Source organism: Juglans regia, chromosome 9 (assembly GCF_001411555.2).
Source record: "Juglans regia cultivar Chandler chromosome 9, Walnut 2.0, whole genome shotgun sequence".
NCBI classification, from domain to species: Eukaryota; Viridiplantae; Streptophyta; class Magnoliopsida; order Fagales; family Juglandaceae; genus Juglans; species Juglans regia.
This window is the reverse complement of record NC_049909.1, coordinates 8,468,815-8,484,279: the sequence shown is the minus strand read 5'-3', so window position 1 is coordinate 8,484,279 and position 15,465 is coordinate 8,468,815. Positions and strand designations below refer to the sequence as shown.

General features: G+C 35.4%; 1 protein-coding gene and 1 pseudogene across 2 annotated transcripts; one reads left to right on the top strand and one right to left on the bottom strand.

Moving 5' to 3' along the window:
• The first annotated feature begins 2,041 nt into the window (after nucleotides 1-2,041).
• On the top strand, nucleotides 2,042-10,040 carry LOC109007130 (annotated as a pseudogene).
• Nucleotides 10,041-11,357: 1,317 nt separating this feature from the next.
• LOC109007129 (MDIS1-interacting receptor like kinase 2-like) lies at nucleotides 11,358-14,843 on the bottom strand. Of its 2 annotated transcripts, XM_018986675.2 has the most exons (3): nucleotides 11,999-14,843; nucleotides 11,813-11,902; nucleotides 11,603-11,742 (listed from the first exon to the last, which is right to left on the bottom strand). In XM_018986675.2, exons 1-3 carry the CDS (start codon nucleotides 14,808-14,810, stop codon nucleotides 11,717-11,719), a joined length of 2,928 nt encoding a protein of 975 aa, XP_018842220.2. In that variant the 5' UTR covers nucleotides 14,811-14,843; the 3' UTR covers nucleotides 11,603-11,716. The 2 variants fall into 2 exon arrangements, with proteins under 2 accessions (XP_035550090.1, XP_018842220.2); XM_035694197.1 differs by having other exon boundaries at nucleotides 11,358-11,902.
• Nucleotides 14,844-15,465: the final 622 nt, after the last annotated feature.

The window sequence follows — 15,465 nt, the reverse complement described above, 5'->3', positions numbered from 1 at the left end:
ACAATCGTACCTTCCAAGGATATAAAGATCTATTTAATTATCGGCATTCATCCCTTCGGAATGTCATTGAATGAACTTTTGGTTGTTGAAGAAGTGTTTTCGAATTTTAAATTTAATGCCCCCATACCTTCCAACTCGGCAACGATATCTTATTATTGCATGTTGTACGATCCATAATTTTATCCGCACGGTTACACCTAATGATTGGGATTTTCTATCATATAGCAATCCCATGATTATCCAGGAATGAATATGGATCAGAACAACAGTGAACAATTTCATATTCCTGACATGTCGACTGCATCGACACAGGCAATGGCTGCAACTAGAGATGCTATTACATTACGTATGTGGGAGCATATTTATGGTCAACAAGGAAACACCTAATTGTTAGCATGGTGTTGCAATCATTTTGATTACGTCAGTATGAAACAATAGATTGTAAATTTGGAAAACTTTATTTGCATATATCGATGTTTAATATGTAAATAAATTATTGAATAAAATGTGGCCTTGCTCCTGATTGTATTTTTTCCCACTAATTGAATAATTTTTTTTTTTACATTTCAAGAAAAAATTTACATACAAAATGTAGTGGAAATTCCATTTTTACATGCATTGACTCATTTAAATAATAAAGTGATATTATTTATTAATTTTGTTATTTTAAAAAAGTTAAAAATAAAAAAATCAAGAAATATTTTATATAATCAAATAAAAACTTTAGGAAAGATATATAATGGTACTTGGTATTGCTAATTTAACTTAAATCATAAATAAGAAATAATAGGAATAATAAAATAAAAGTGATGAAAATAGTGAAATGGTAATATGAAAAATGATACGAATGGAAATGGATAAAAAAAAATTAAAGAAAAAATAATATGAAAAATAACAGCTTGAAAGAGTACATAATTGTGAATAGTGAATACTATTATGAAAATGCAAAAAAAAAAAAAAAAACCTATGTCATCCAAACTCATTTCCGTTTTGCATGTTTTTGTTGGCGCGCCTGGCTACAGTGCACGCAAATCTTTTTTTTTTCCTTTGTTGTATTTGGCGCCAGAAGAGGAAGCAATTTTCGTTTCTACTGTCAGGTGAACAATATAAAATAATGGTGGAACCTATTTCTTTTACAACTTCCCATAAATATATCTAAACTTATCTTAATATCCAAATACATTTTAAACTCATTTTAAGTAGATCCTACCAAACTCATTCAACAATCTCAACTAATTACTATTCTTAAAAAATTCAACTAATCTCAACATCCAAACACAATAAATATCTAAGTTGCAACATTGACGCAATAATTTGTTCTAGTAAATTTTGTTCATGTGGCTTGAGCCTTGTTTTGTCTACTTGAAAGATCGTAGTTCTCTTATATCAATTATTATGAACCTCAACGAAATGCAAGGAGATACTAAAACATAAAATTATGGAAGGAAATTATGAAGAAAATCATAATGGATATCAATCTAAAAAAATAGTCACGAGTTAGGATTATCCAGGCACCCCTAAATTCCTAATCCATTGTTCCACACCTACCAAAATAAGGCCATGGATCAGTTTCTACAAACAATAGCTAAGGTCATGGGCCACTAAGACAACTCAACAGCTCAAAGAAAACAAAATGTCAAACAATTAAGCCCGGCTCAACTTAGTTGGGTTCATTACACTCGATCTCCCTCTCCCTCTCTCTCGACTTCTCCCTCCTCTCGTAGACCTCTCACTCTCTCTCTGTGTCTCGTCCTCTTCCTCTCGATTAGGGCTTCGCCGCCGCCTCAAGCTGCCACACGCCGACACACACCCATCCATAGTTCGTCCTACTACCACCCACTTAACTCCCTCTTTTCTCTCGGTCTCACTTCTCTCAGATCCCTCCCTCTCTCTCGGTCCCGAAGCCCAAAACTTTGGGGTTTGAAACCCTAGCCTCAACTGCTATCCCCCCCGGTGCTCCTACTTGTCTGGCGCAGCTACAGTGGGCTCTCCATCTCTCAGCTTCTCTCCCGTGCTCTCTGTCTCACTCCCGTGCTCCCTGTCTCACTGTCCAGCAACACACAATTTCTCTCTCTACCCTAGGCTTCTAAGTGACCAAACAGACCCAAAAACTCTTTCTAAGATGACAAAGGCGGTGAAGGAGAAGAAAGTGAACATCTCCTGTAAGAACTCTCTTTACTTCCGAACGTATGTAAATAACAGTAGCAAGAATAGTAAGAATGTGATTGATGCTGATGAAATTACCTCAAAGGTTCATACGTATTAGGGTATTTGAGGTCTCCAAATTCCTCCATAGACGAAATACAACTAGTAGATGAAATGCTCCAGAATGAATTACAGATTCATCCGGTGTGGGACTTTAATTGACTCAACAGGAATTTACGCAAATGCCCTTACAATGACAAGTTCCATAAGTCTTGCTACACGCACCGTTTGATACTAAACGGAGCACTTTACCCATAACCCCCCCACTAATATTAAACTGCACCGTTTCCCTCTTTATTTAAGTGTTGTCGTTCCAGCCATATAACTTGCTGAAGCTACGTCGTTTGGAGAAAACCCAGAAGCCATAATTTCCCAATTCGCAACACCGTATCTCCATTTCGCAATCTGCTCTCAAATCCGCCCCTTTCCGAACCCTAAAGCTCTCACCTTTACCTTCATGGCTCTCTACACCGTAGCTCCCTAACATCTCCGGAAAGCCGAAGCATTCGCTGGACTCGAACCGTAAAGATGGGACCGATGGCTCGCGTAGCGGCGCCACGGTTCGGCGCCTCAAGATGTACAACACGAGGCCCAAGCGGAACAGTGCAGGAAAGGTTCTCAAGAACGAGTTTCAGTCCAAGGAATTGCCCAACACTCGAATCCAACCCGACCGCCGCTGGTTCGGTAAGATACGTGTGTATGTGATTTTTCGCTTATATCTTATCTAGAAAGTTGAGGTGCTTATCTATGATCAATGTTTGAATTGGATGCATGACTTTGAAGTGAGATGACTGTAGTTTGTTGAATTGTTGTGTCTGCCTATTGGTTGTATTAGCAGGTGCCTGTAAGTATTCTTGAGAAATAATGGAGTGTTATTACTTAATTACAATCAACTTTTGGGGGAAGTACTGCTTATTCTAAGTACCTATGGTAGGCCATTTTGAAATTAAATGTTTCAGAAGCTGATTATCAAGATTAGTAAACGTATTTCCAATCTGATTATGCAAGGAGACATTTTCTAAGGCATGGAAATTTGAGTGATCCAGCGTTTTTCCCACCAAGAAGCAGAAAATGTTTCTGATCTTTAATCTGGCGACAATTAACAAACTTGTGATTTTCATGGTAATTTTTGGCTGAGTTTGTAGGGAATACTCGAGTTGTAAATCAGAAAGAGCTTGAATTTTTCCGTGAAGAACTTCAAAACCGGATGTCCAGTAACTACAATGTCATTTTGAGAGAGAAGAAACTACCCTTATCCCTCTTGAATGATCGCCAAAAGGTATGCAGGCTTGCTTAATTTGAGCTCGCTTTTCAGTTTTTTGAGTAGAAATCATAAGGTGAATTTCATTTACACATTGTACACCGAATGGAAAATCTCTTGCACTGTTTGTAGCCCAGCTATAGCTCCTTTCATGGAACGTTAATTCTCCATGGTCACCTTTTATGGGACATAAGCACTTACGATTAACTTGAGGTTGGTCGATATCAATGTTGCAGTGGATAGATGAGTAATTTTTCAAGTGTTAATTAATATCATTTAACAAAATTACCTGATTTAGATGTGTGCAGTCCCTGCAATGCTTGCTTGGAGGTTAGACTGCTTCTAATTGGACTCATCAAATGATGAGCTTGACTTCTGCCAAGTCTCACTCTAGTACTGCAAATTTTCTTATCTTGTTGGGAATACGATTTCTGCCTTGATACTGTGCCTCTTGCTTTCATCGTAGTTAGGTTTTTTTATAAGTAAATGGAGGTTCTAAAAAAAAGTCACAAAATGCCTCATATTAAGTTATAATATAATGCCTCATAAAATGAATGTGAACATACTTGGCAAAAAAAAAGTTATGAGAAACTTGGGCCTCTTTTGCTGATTATTGTGAACCTTTAGTTAAACATTAACATGACTTGTTTTTCAAGAAATCTTCCTAGGCAGAACTTAGTGTTTTTGCAGAAGTTACCATGCATTGCTTTTCTAATCAAGAGGATTTTATATAACTTTGAAGCAAACCAGAGTTCATCTTCTTGATACTGAGCTTTTTGGGGATGCATTTGGACCTAAGACTAAGAGGAAGCGCCCAAAGCTATTGGCAGCAGATTATGAGTCATTGGTTAAGAAAGCTGATGGTTCGCAGGGTATATGAATGCTTTTCCCCCCCTCTTTTCCCTTTCTTCCTATTCTTTCCATTTACTTGGTTGTTCTTTTAGGGCTGGATCATGGTTCGAACGGATGTAGAAAATTTTTGTATAGTGGTTGATGTGATAACTCATTTTAATCAAATTTAAAATAGTTATTTACTTAATATTCTTTTTATCGATTGCTTAGATGCCTGAGGAGAAACACTTAATATTCTTTTTATCGATTGCTTAGATGCCTGAGGAGAAACATGCTGCTAGTGCCTCTGTAGAAGGATCTGAAGAAGATGGACTTAGGGACCTGGTTCGGCATACAATGTTCGAGAAAGGTCAAAGTAAACGTATATGGGGTGAGCTCTATAAAGTAATTGACTCTTCAGATGTGGTTGTCCAGGTTTGTGTTTCTTTTTTTGCTTGGCTGGAATGAATAAAATTATTTTTTTACATGGTTTAGATTTAGGAAATATATGGCGAGACATTGAACTTTTGCTTTTCGCTTTTATAGAAGCACATGTTAGGGTCCTTGATGTTCTATGTTCACATTATTGCTTGCTTCAGCCTCAGCATTATTGTAGATAGTTAAAAAATTGCGTAAATGTCATGGAAGAAGCTTGTTACATGGATGGTTAGAATAATCAGATATTTCAGTATATTTTCCTTAAAAAAGTAGAATTTTTTTACCTATCAACGATAATTGCTTATGCTTGCTGGCCATGCTTGTTCATGCCAAAGTACTGCTAGTAGGACACATTTTGTGTAATTGAACAATTTTCCTCCCCCCTCCAGTTTTCTTTTGTTCCCTTCAATTTGTTCTTGTGTTTCAGGTTTTGGATGCATGGACCCACAAGGTACTAGATGTTACCATCTAGAGAGACATTTGAAGAGCATTACAAGCACAAGCACTTGATTCTTCTGTGAAGCAAGGTTGGTTGCATCTTACAAATTGATACTTCTAATGAGATCGTTAAGGATTTCCTTATTATTCCATGTTCCCACCTGAGCTGCTTGAAGATTTTAATTCCTGTTTGTCTAGTGTGATTTGATTCCTGCTTGGGCAACAAAAGGATGGCTTAGAGTGTTATCCAAGGAATACCCTACTCTAGCGTTTCATCTAAGCATAAACAAGTCTTTTGGCAAGGTACCCTTCTCAGCTTATGTGGTCAAGATAATAACGGCTAAGTTCTTGAATTCCAACAACTTGTCATATGCTTTGCATATTAGTCATTGTTATCTCCATTTAAATTCCTTTTCTGTAATATTATCACACCTTTTTTTACAGTGCCATATTGCGCACTTTCAATTTCCAATCACCTTCATTGCATTACAACCAAAACCCATTACTCAAATTTCTATGGTAATCAAAATCGTCAATCCATACTACAAAGTTCTCAAACCGATTATTCAAAGTTACATAATTCAAAACCCAATATTCAAATTTGCATAAACATGAAAGAAAGAATAAGGGCCTCAATGTCCTTCACAGTTCCGCACTGGCCAAAGAGGTCCTTCATGGAACAAACACTAATTTTGTTCAAAATCGATCACCTTACACTTATAAGCAGTCGGGCTAAAAAAAGTTAAGGGACAAAATAGTAATACCTCTTGAAATGACTAAAAGCAATCCGGTTGGGAACTGCTTCACGAAAACATCTCTTTTTCTCATGAACCTCCCAGCAAGAAAAACCAAAATGGGCAGAACTAGATAAAAAAGGGGAGAAAAACATGTAAGTGCGCAGGAAGCTGGTCCTTGGAACAACACAATGTTTGGTTTGCTCTCTGCATGCCAATCAAGAGGATTTTTCTTTTTTCGGAACAAAGACATCAGAATTTATGAAAAAAGAGTACCAACAGATCTCTGACTTAGCAAATTGACCCGCCCACAGAACATGTCCTCCTGAGTTGTCTGGAACCAGCCATGCCCAAACTTGGATGATGTATCAATGAACTTGAGCTTAATCTCCTCCATAGTAAACCTAGTTAACATCCCTTCCGATAAGGTTAGGAATGCTCTACTCATTACATTCCATATTGCAAGGATTAGGAATTCTTCAAACATTAAAAATCCTTTTTTGTAAGTTTAAACATCAAAAGTTACAAATACAAGTCTCATGTATATGTTCTGTGTACTTGGGCAATGCCTTTTTTCTAATGAATAGAACTACTTATTACTTATAAAAAAGATTCCAAATACAAGTTTGCAATTTATTAACCCTCTAATATAACTAATCCAACATATCAAAACTATGGATAATAATAATGCCATAAAACAAGTCTAGTCAAAATCCTTTTTTATAGGTATGTCTAAACAAAGATCCTAGCTAGTACTTAGGTGTTTCCGCTTGTATACTTCCTGTGCACTTGGGCTATGCCTACTTGTCTAAATAAAACTTCTTATTTCTTATTAAAAAAAAAAAAAAAAGATCCTAATAGCATATGTGATAAATGCTTATTAAATTCTTCACTTGGTCAATGTCTTTGGTTTGTTCTTAACATAGAAGCTTAAAGGTTCGTATACGTGTTTTGATAAGTTAATCCTTTTGGTTCCAATATCTGTTTTTCAAAATTGTATCTTTGTTGGAAACAGGGTTCTCTTCTGTCAGTATTGAGACAATTCGCTCGGTTAAAAAGTGACAAGCAAGCTATATCTGTTGGATTTGTTGGGTATCCTAATGTGGGAAAATCTTCAGTTTTTAACACATTGCATACAAAAAATGTAAGATTTCTTTCTCCTTTGCTGCCTCCAATGTTGCAGTTCTATGAGATCTTTTATTTTTTATTTTTTGTAGTAATGTTTTGATATTTTCAATGCAATTTTATCAGAGTTGCAGAAACACAAATTACCAATAGTTATAGACACGCTTGCATATTTTTTGATAGACAGTTCTATAAATACATCTATATCATCTGGCTATATGCTGTGGATTGCATCCAAATTTGTATGCTTGGTATTTCTTTTGCTATATGCTGTGGTAGACTTTGATTAGCCAGCGCAAAGTCATTTTTTTCATGTACATTCTTTGTAATTCAGATGTTGTCTTCCCTGCTTCAATTTCACACTTACATTGCAAGAGGATTTATCCTGATGCTTTGCATTGTGCATAGCATTGACATTTAATATTTACTGTCACTACTAGGAAGTTTTTTTGCAAAGGACATAGTTATTAGGATTTTTTATCTTAGTATTCCTTGATGAGGGAGGGGTTCAATTTGCTTAGCTACGAGTCAAAAGTGAGTCCAATATTAACGAGTTTTGATGCATTTGTTTAACAAAATTGATGATGATTTTACTACCTTAATGGTTTTGATTGCTGATGTATATGTGTGCCTTTTTTTCTCACCAGGTTTGCAAGGTTGCTCCAATTCCAGGCGAGACTAAAGTGTGGCAGTATATAACCCTCACAAAGAGGATCTTCTTGATTGATTGCCCTGGGGTTGTTTACCAAAACAGTGACTCTGAAACAGATATTGTACTTAAGGGTGTGGTATGTTGTAATCGTCTGCTTCTATAGTAAATTTTGTCACCATTCTTGAAGCATTGATTTGCTAGGAATGAGCCAATGGATCAGTGTAATCATGAATGAGTTGTGCTACATAATATTTTGTTTTTTATGTGACTTATGATAGAGGCCTCATGTTCGAAGGGTAATTAGTACCTTAGATTTAGCATGTGAGGTTAGTGAATGGGGTTTGACATTGTCAAGGAGTGAGAAGTTCTTGCATTTTATAATGATTTCATTAGGTTCCAATTGTGATATTGATTTGTATTTTTGGAGTGTGTGCTCGGATGTGGTTTGAGCTTTCTTTGGGTGGTTAGAGAGGCAAGAGATTGCCATACTCCGAATTTATTATATGAGGATGGTGAATGGGATCTCATATTGTCTAGGATGGAGAAGTTCTTGCAATTTGTAGGGGTTCAATTGGGATGTGACTTGAGCTTTCTTTGGATCTGTACACAAAATGTCTTGAACTTTAATAATTTATTGCGCCCTAATCCTTTTGAAGCCAGAGAGTTCTGCTGTGTGTCTAATTGTTTCATATTAATGTTTTCCTGTGGTTTTTTGAGCAATTTCTTTTTATGATGATATATAACGTTTTAAAATAAGGATTTTTCCTTTGTTTTGCAGGTACGCGTCACAAATTTGGAGGATGCTGCTGAACACATTGGAGAAGTTTTGAAACGTGTAAAGAAGGAGCACCTGAAAAGAGCATATAAGATAAAACACTGGTGTGTCACTCTTTCTGTAGTTGGAATCTTGATGATATCACAGCATGACTAGAATTTCCTAGAGCATCTTGGCTTCCGGGTGTTTCCTTGCAAATGTCTCTTTACACCTTGAATTACCTTCCTTAGATAATGCATCAATGAGCAAACTTTCAAATATTCACAATTTCAAATCATACTGCTTTTTGTATTATATATCCTCATGTCGTTATTCTGCTTGTATATAACATCCAATATTGGATATGAGCTTTGTTACTCATCATCCCCACACATCACACACAACATTTTTTTTTTTTAAAAGTTTTTTTAATTTTTTTAATTTTATTCTTCTTAAACTTATTGAATTCTTCTACTCATCATCCATATATCACACATTTGGTAAGAGAAAAAAAATAAAAAAAGTGTAGTGTGGTGTGTTGTGTGTGGGAATGATGAATAGTATTTTTTATTGGATATTGGTTGTAAACTGACATAGATTACCTATTGCTTTCAATAAATTTCAGGTGATTGTTATCTTTGAGTTTGACTTTAGTGAATTAGAGAACAGGGTAGTTCAGTATCTGCCTTGTTTTCTCATCTAAGAATATGTGACAAGTGCAGTAAAGTGCAATTACTTTGTTGCAGCACTTTATTTTATGTGTGAGACTACCATTCCTTCATCCGAAACTGTCCGCACTATGTTAATTATTTCTTATTGTGATGTTCTCAGGGATGATGAAAACGACTTTCTACTTCAGCTATGCAAATTGACTGGCAAGCTTTTGAAGGTGCTTTTAACTTTAATGCTTAACGGTGATATCTTCATGTTTTGCTTTTGAATAAATAGTTGTGCTTCGTGACTAACTATTATGAATGGGCTTGCCTAGGGTGGGGAGCCTGACTTGACGACCGTGGCAAAGATGGTCCTTCATGACTGGCAGAGGGGTAAGATACCCTTTTTTGTTCCCCCACCACGACAAGATGAGTCATTGGAGGAATCCAATTTTATTGGTACTGACAAAGATGAAGGTGTGGAGAGTAGTGAGGCATCTGCAGCTTTTAAAGCCATTGCAAATGTTATATCATCCCAGCAACAAAAATCGGTCCCTGTTCAAAGGGATCTCTTCAGTAAGAATGAGTTGAAGGGTGACACAGATGCACCACTTCCAACTACTGAGGGTGAGACATCCAAGCAGCTCTATCCTGCCACAATGGGTGATTTGCCAGAGCTGCTCCCTGCAACCGAGGACAAGATTTCCGACCAGCTTCCTGCTAGTGAGTCATAGGTTTTTGTTTCGTATCATTGACAGTCGTCTGTTTGTAGTCTGGGAAATTGTGTTTTCAAGTTACAGGTGTATCCAATTGCTAGTTCGTTTTAATTATGTCATTGCAAAGTTTTTCTTTTCCGAACATCGTGTACAAGTCTGGAAAAAATAAGTCAGGAAAGCGTGCAATGAGTGCAAGCAGTACATGATATTATAAAGTTATTTTTATTGGATCACATGAAGATACGTTAGTTTATGAGTTTATTTTTACGTAGAAAAATTCTATTCTTAAGCCTCATACACCACACACCAACCTTTTTATGATTTCTTTAATTTTATTCTCTTACCAAATATGTTGTATATAGATTATGAGTAGAATAATTTAATTATATTAAGAATAATAAAACCAAAAAAAACTTTAAAAAAATTTTTAAAAATTAAAAAAATTTTGGTGTGTGGTGTATGGGCTTATGAATAGCAATGCTCTTTTAAATTATATAATGAATGCATGTTTTTTAAGATACGGTGCATTCGTTGTGTCCCAGTAGAAGGATCCCAATTGTTTTGTCTGAAAGTTTTATTTATCTCCAAAACCCACTATTAAGATGGTTAATATGACTTTTGATAATGTGAGAATATATAATTTAAAAAATGATATTTATAATTTGAGCATTACAAAACCCACTAAATCTTACGTACTCTTTTAAAAAACAGTAAATTTAGCATTACACAAGTTTTATTATACGTTACCTGTGCTATTTATATGCTGACATGTGATAGAATTTTGATAGGACACCTAACTCTGAGTTAATGACCGTTTTGGATTTAAGATGTGTATATTTTTTTTTAGAGAACCAAATTATATAAAAGTAAATTCATAAATTAATGTAACTTCACGTGATCCGTTAAAATAGTTTTACAATCTGACGTATTACATCAAATCACATCGGTTTGTAAATTTATTTTTATATAATTTTTTTCTAACTAAAATATTTTTCTATTTTCTCAACAAACTAAAATGCCTTTATAGATTGCAATTTTAACGATATGATATTATTTTCTTACAATTTTAGAATGCCTTTATGGATTGCAATTTTAGCGATAGGACATTATTTTCTTACAATTTTCGTTCATTACTGTTAAAAGATAACACGATCCAATTGAAAGACGCTACTTGTCAATTTATTTATTTTTTAAATAAAGATAAAAAAATAATAATTTCTTTTTTTTTTTTTTTTTTTTTTAGAAGACAAAAAAAAAAAAAAAAAACGAAAAAAAAAATTCTGGAAGCTGGTGGAATCCATTTGAATTGGCCCTACTATTTACTATTTGACCCAACTATTTTTGTTTTTAAAAAGTGTGCAAAACCTGCGACTATATTTAACATTAACAAATGATCATATTTTGTGTTCTTAATATACACATCTTGTTTAAATATATCTGGCTGCACACATTACTTACGAGTAGTGATACTAAAACGGACGAAACTAACGAAAAAGAAAACAAAAGCACAAATAAAGAAGACTAGGTAGGTTAAAAAATAAAAAAAGACCTCAAAAATTATATTTTCTACTTGTTGGAGATTCTAAATTTTTTACTAAATAAGAATTTTGATGCATTTCCTTTCTATCTTTGCAAGGAATCACTTGTAATACAACTTATGAATTGCTATATATAAAGTAGCACCGTCTTATAAACCCCCAACAATAATTGACTTGATATTTCAACTCTTACAGATTAAAATTATATGCAGATAGATACTTTCCTTGTGCAACTTCATATGAAAATGGTTCTAGAAGGGCAATTTGAGCCTGTAAGACATGGGATATGAAGTGCATAGTTGGCCTAGATTGTGGCTGGAAATCTAAGCACTTTATTGCAAGCTTCACAACCGTATTAAGTTCATCCTCGACTACATGTTGGGGAAAGAGAATGCGCCTGTCCAAAACATCCTTCAATTGTATGTTTTTCATAGCTGATGGAGATGATAGAGAGCAAATGAAATCACCTTGGTGCTTTCCCATTAGGACTTCTAATGTCAATACCCCAAAGCTATACACATCACATTTCTCAGTTACCTTCATTGTATAAGCAAGCTCTGCCAAGAAAAGAGAAAAGAAATCAAAACATGCATTCCTTCAATATATATCTGTGTGTGTATCTTAAATTAGGAGAAAAAATAATTAATCTTTACCTGGTGCTACATAACCATAGGTGCCTACAAGGGAAGACCAATTGGATGTGTCTAACTTCAGAAGTTTAGCAGTGCCAAAGTCCGAAACATGAGCATCATATTGAGAATCTAGCAAGATGTTGCGACTTGATATATCGCGATGAATAATTGGCAGTACACAATCATGATGCATGTAAGATAAAGCATAAGCCACGCCTTTAACAATATTCAACCGTTTATTCCAATCCAGTACTTTGGCAGAATCTTCATTCTCCAAGATGTTTGCCAAGCTACCCCTTTCGAAGTAGTCATAAACCAAAAATGGATGTTCTGGATGTGAACAAAAGCCATAAAGTTTAACAATGTTTCGATGCCTTATTTCTATCAATGCTCTTATCTCATTTAAGAACTCTTTCTGGAATCCTCTTCGACCATCATGTGCTGGGTGGAGTTTTTTCACAGCAAATATAACACCAGAAGGCAGCTTTGCTTTATAAACACTTCCACATCCTCCTTTCCCAATACAATATAAGTCATCAAAAGCCTTGGTTGCCTTCACGATTTCTTGATACATTGTTCTTCCATTGACAGTTGTCATCGCAAGAAATTCTATTTCATGCATGTCAGATTGTTCTGATTCTGGATCTTTCTTTCTTCTTTTGAAGGCGATAGAAACTCGAAAGAAAGCAAATAGAAGTAAAAGTGCTCCCAGAATTGGGAAAACAGTAAGAAACACGACTTTGTGGCTCTCCTTTGAGGAGTTATTACAACGCTCCAATCCTATAACGTTACCACACAGTTCCATGTTCCCATGTAATGCTTCTATGGGAGCATCTAGAAAGGCTTTGCTGCTGGGGATGGGACCTTGAAAATCATTGAATGATATGTCAATATATAACAAGGCACGCATTTCTTCAAAGGCTGTCGGAATGAAACCAGAAAAATAATTGTGGGAGAGATTGAGGTTCTCCAAGCTCTGCATTCTGCTAATTTCTGATGGTATCTCTCCATTTAAAGAGTTAAAACTCAAATCCATTTTAGAGATCTGAAATAAGCTCATGAGGGGAACTGGAAGCGCTTGGCTAAAATTGTTATGGCTTAAGTTTAGGTAATTCAATTTTGATAAATCCCCAAAATTAATTGGAATTGAATTCTTCAATCTGTTTGAGGACAAATCAAGGTATTCAAGATTAGTCAATGATCCAAGTTCTGATGGTATAGCACCCGAAAATTGATTGCCATTCAACATCAATTGCTCTAGAGAGGTCAACTTTCCAATTTCTTTTGGAATAGCCCCAACAATGTGATTTTCAGAAAGATCAAGCACATGTACCTGAGTCAATTTTCCAATCTCTAGTGATATACTACCAGTGATATTGTTTCCACCAAATTTTAGGGTGTCTAATTGTGGACACTGTCCCCAATTACTTGAGATTTTTCCAGAAAATCTATTGTAGCTTAGATCTATGTAGTTCAAGGTTGGATAGACTCCAAAATCATCAGATATATCACCAGTGAGTTGATTTCCATCTAAGCGGACTCTGATTAAGCTGGAGCAATTTTTCAAGCTTTTGGGGACTCGGCCTGTGAAATGGTTGTTGAATGCGGAAAAATTCTGAAGTGAGCCACTGAGGCAAATGTTTTGAGGCAGAAAGCCAGTGAATTGGTTTGTGTCTATTTGTAGTTTAGTCAAGTTCATGAAATCTCCAATTCCTTGGGGAATTTGACCAGAAAGTTGGTTGTCACGAAGGTATAGAACGTTCAAGTTTCTCAAATTAACAAATGAATTTGGAACAGAGCCATGCAGTTGGTTCCTGCTCAGTTGTAGATTCTGGATACGCTTCAAGTTTCCAAACTCCTCAGGAATGGTGCCAGAGAGGTTATTAAAGTAGAGATGAAGAAGAGTAAGATTTCCCAGATCTCCTAATGATGGGGGAATTGAACCATTAAGATGGTTTGTTTGGAGGCTTAACTGGACAAGGGACCCCAAATTCCCTAATTCTGAAGGGATGGGTCCAGAAAGTGAGTTATTGTACAAAAACAACGAGGTTAGCCTTTCTAAGTTCCCAAAAGTTGGAGGGATCAGACCTGTCAGGATATTGGAATCAAAGAACAACTCCACCAAATTGGAGAGATTTCCTATCTCTGGAGGAATGAAACCAGAGAGTTCATTATTGTATAGATGCAAATACTCTAGATTGCTCAAATTACTTAAAGAAACAGGAATGAAACCATCCAAATTGTTTGAGAAAAGAGAAAGCTTGGATAAAGACTTTAGGTGGCCTATTTCTTCAAGAATTGAGCCATTTAAGTGATTATCACCAAGGCTGAGAACCTCAAGATCAGTCAACAAGCCAATTTCTGGAGGGATTTTCCCTGACAACTGGTTAGAGGACAAATCAAGATAGATGAGTTTGGACAGGTAGCTAATCTGAGATGGAATGCTATCAAAGAGATTGTTGCCACTGAGATCAACATATGAAAGATTTGGGAAAGAGGGAAAAGAAAACCCATGAAGCGTACCTTCCAATCCAGAATTGTTAAGTTCCAATTTGATGACACTTCCACCAGGGTTGCAAAAAATACCAAACCACATGCATGGATTTGATGTTTGGTTTATATTGGGAGAAGAATTGTTGGGACTATTTGGAGGTGAAATCCATGAAGATAAGTTAGATTGGCTTTCGTTTTGAAGGCTATCCTTCCATTGGAGAAGAGCCGTAGCTTCTTGGGAAGAAGCTGAAATAAAAACAGGATTTGATAATGAAACTAACTCAACAAAGACAGTGGAGATTAGTAGGACACTTACTTTCTGAAAGATTGATGATCCCATTCTAACGGCTTTGTGTTGTATCTATCAGAGAGAATGCAATACATACGAATCCGTTTGGATACTAATATATAATGTAGTGAAATAGTCTGAATTAAAAATATATTATCGAGTTTTGGATAACGAGAGAGAAAATTTTTAATAAAACTGTTATAATTTTTTAATTATTTTTATTTTGAAAGTTGAAATAGTTATATTATTTTTTATATATTGTTTAAAAAATATATATTAAAAAATATCCAAAAATTGTACGAAAGCTGTGTTCCCAAACAAACCTTATAAAAGTCTCAGCTTCTGGATTCTTTTTCTTTTGACTGATTTAAATAACAAACGTGAGTTCTCGGGTGTTATCTAGGTGAGACTAAATCCATTGTATTTGTAAAAGTCTTTGCTCACTTATCTTGTTGAAGTGACACGTGTATCATTATTGAACGTAGAAAGCTGGTCCCAAACCAACGACTAATTAAAGGGAAAGACATCAATTTCGAATAAAATTGACACTGTTTTAAATCGCCGCAATTTTTTTTTTTTTTCAAAGTTTTATTTATTGACTTTTAGGGTTCAATTCGGATATCCCATCTCGGAATGACATCATGCCAACCAATTTTTTTTTTGGTTCGGTGTGGAAACTTTTCGTTCATAAATTGTATAAACAATT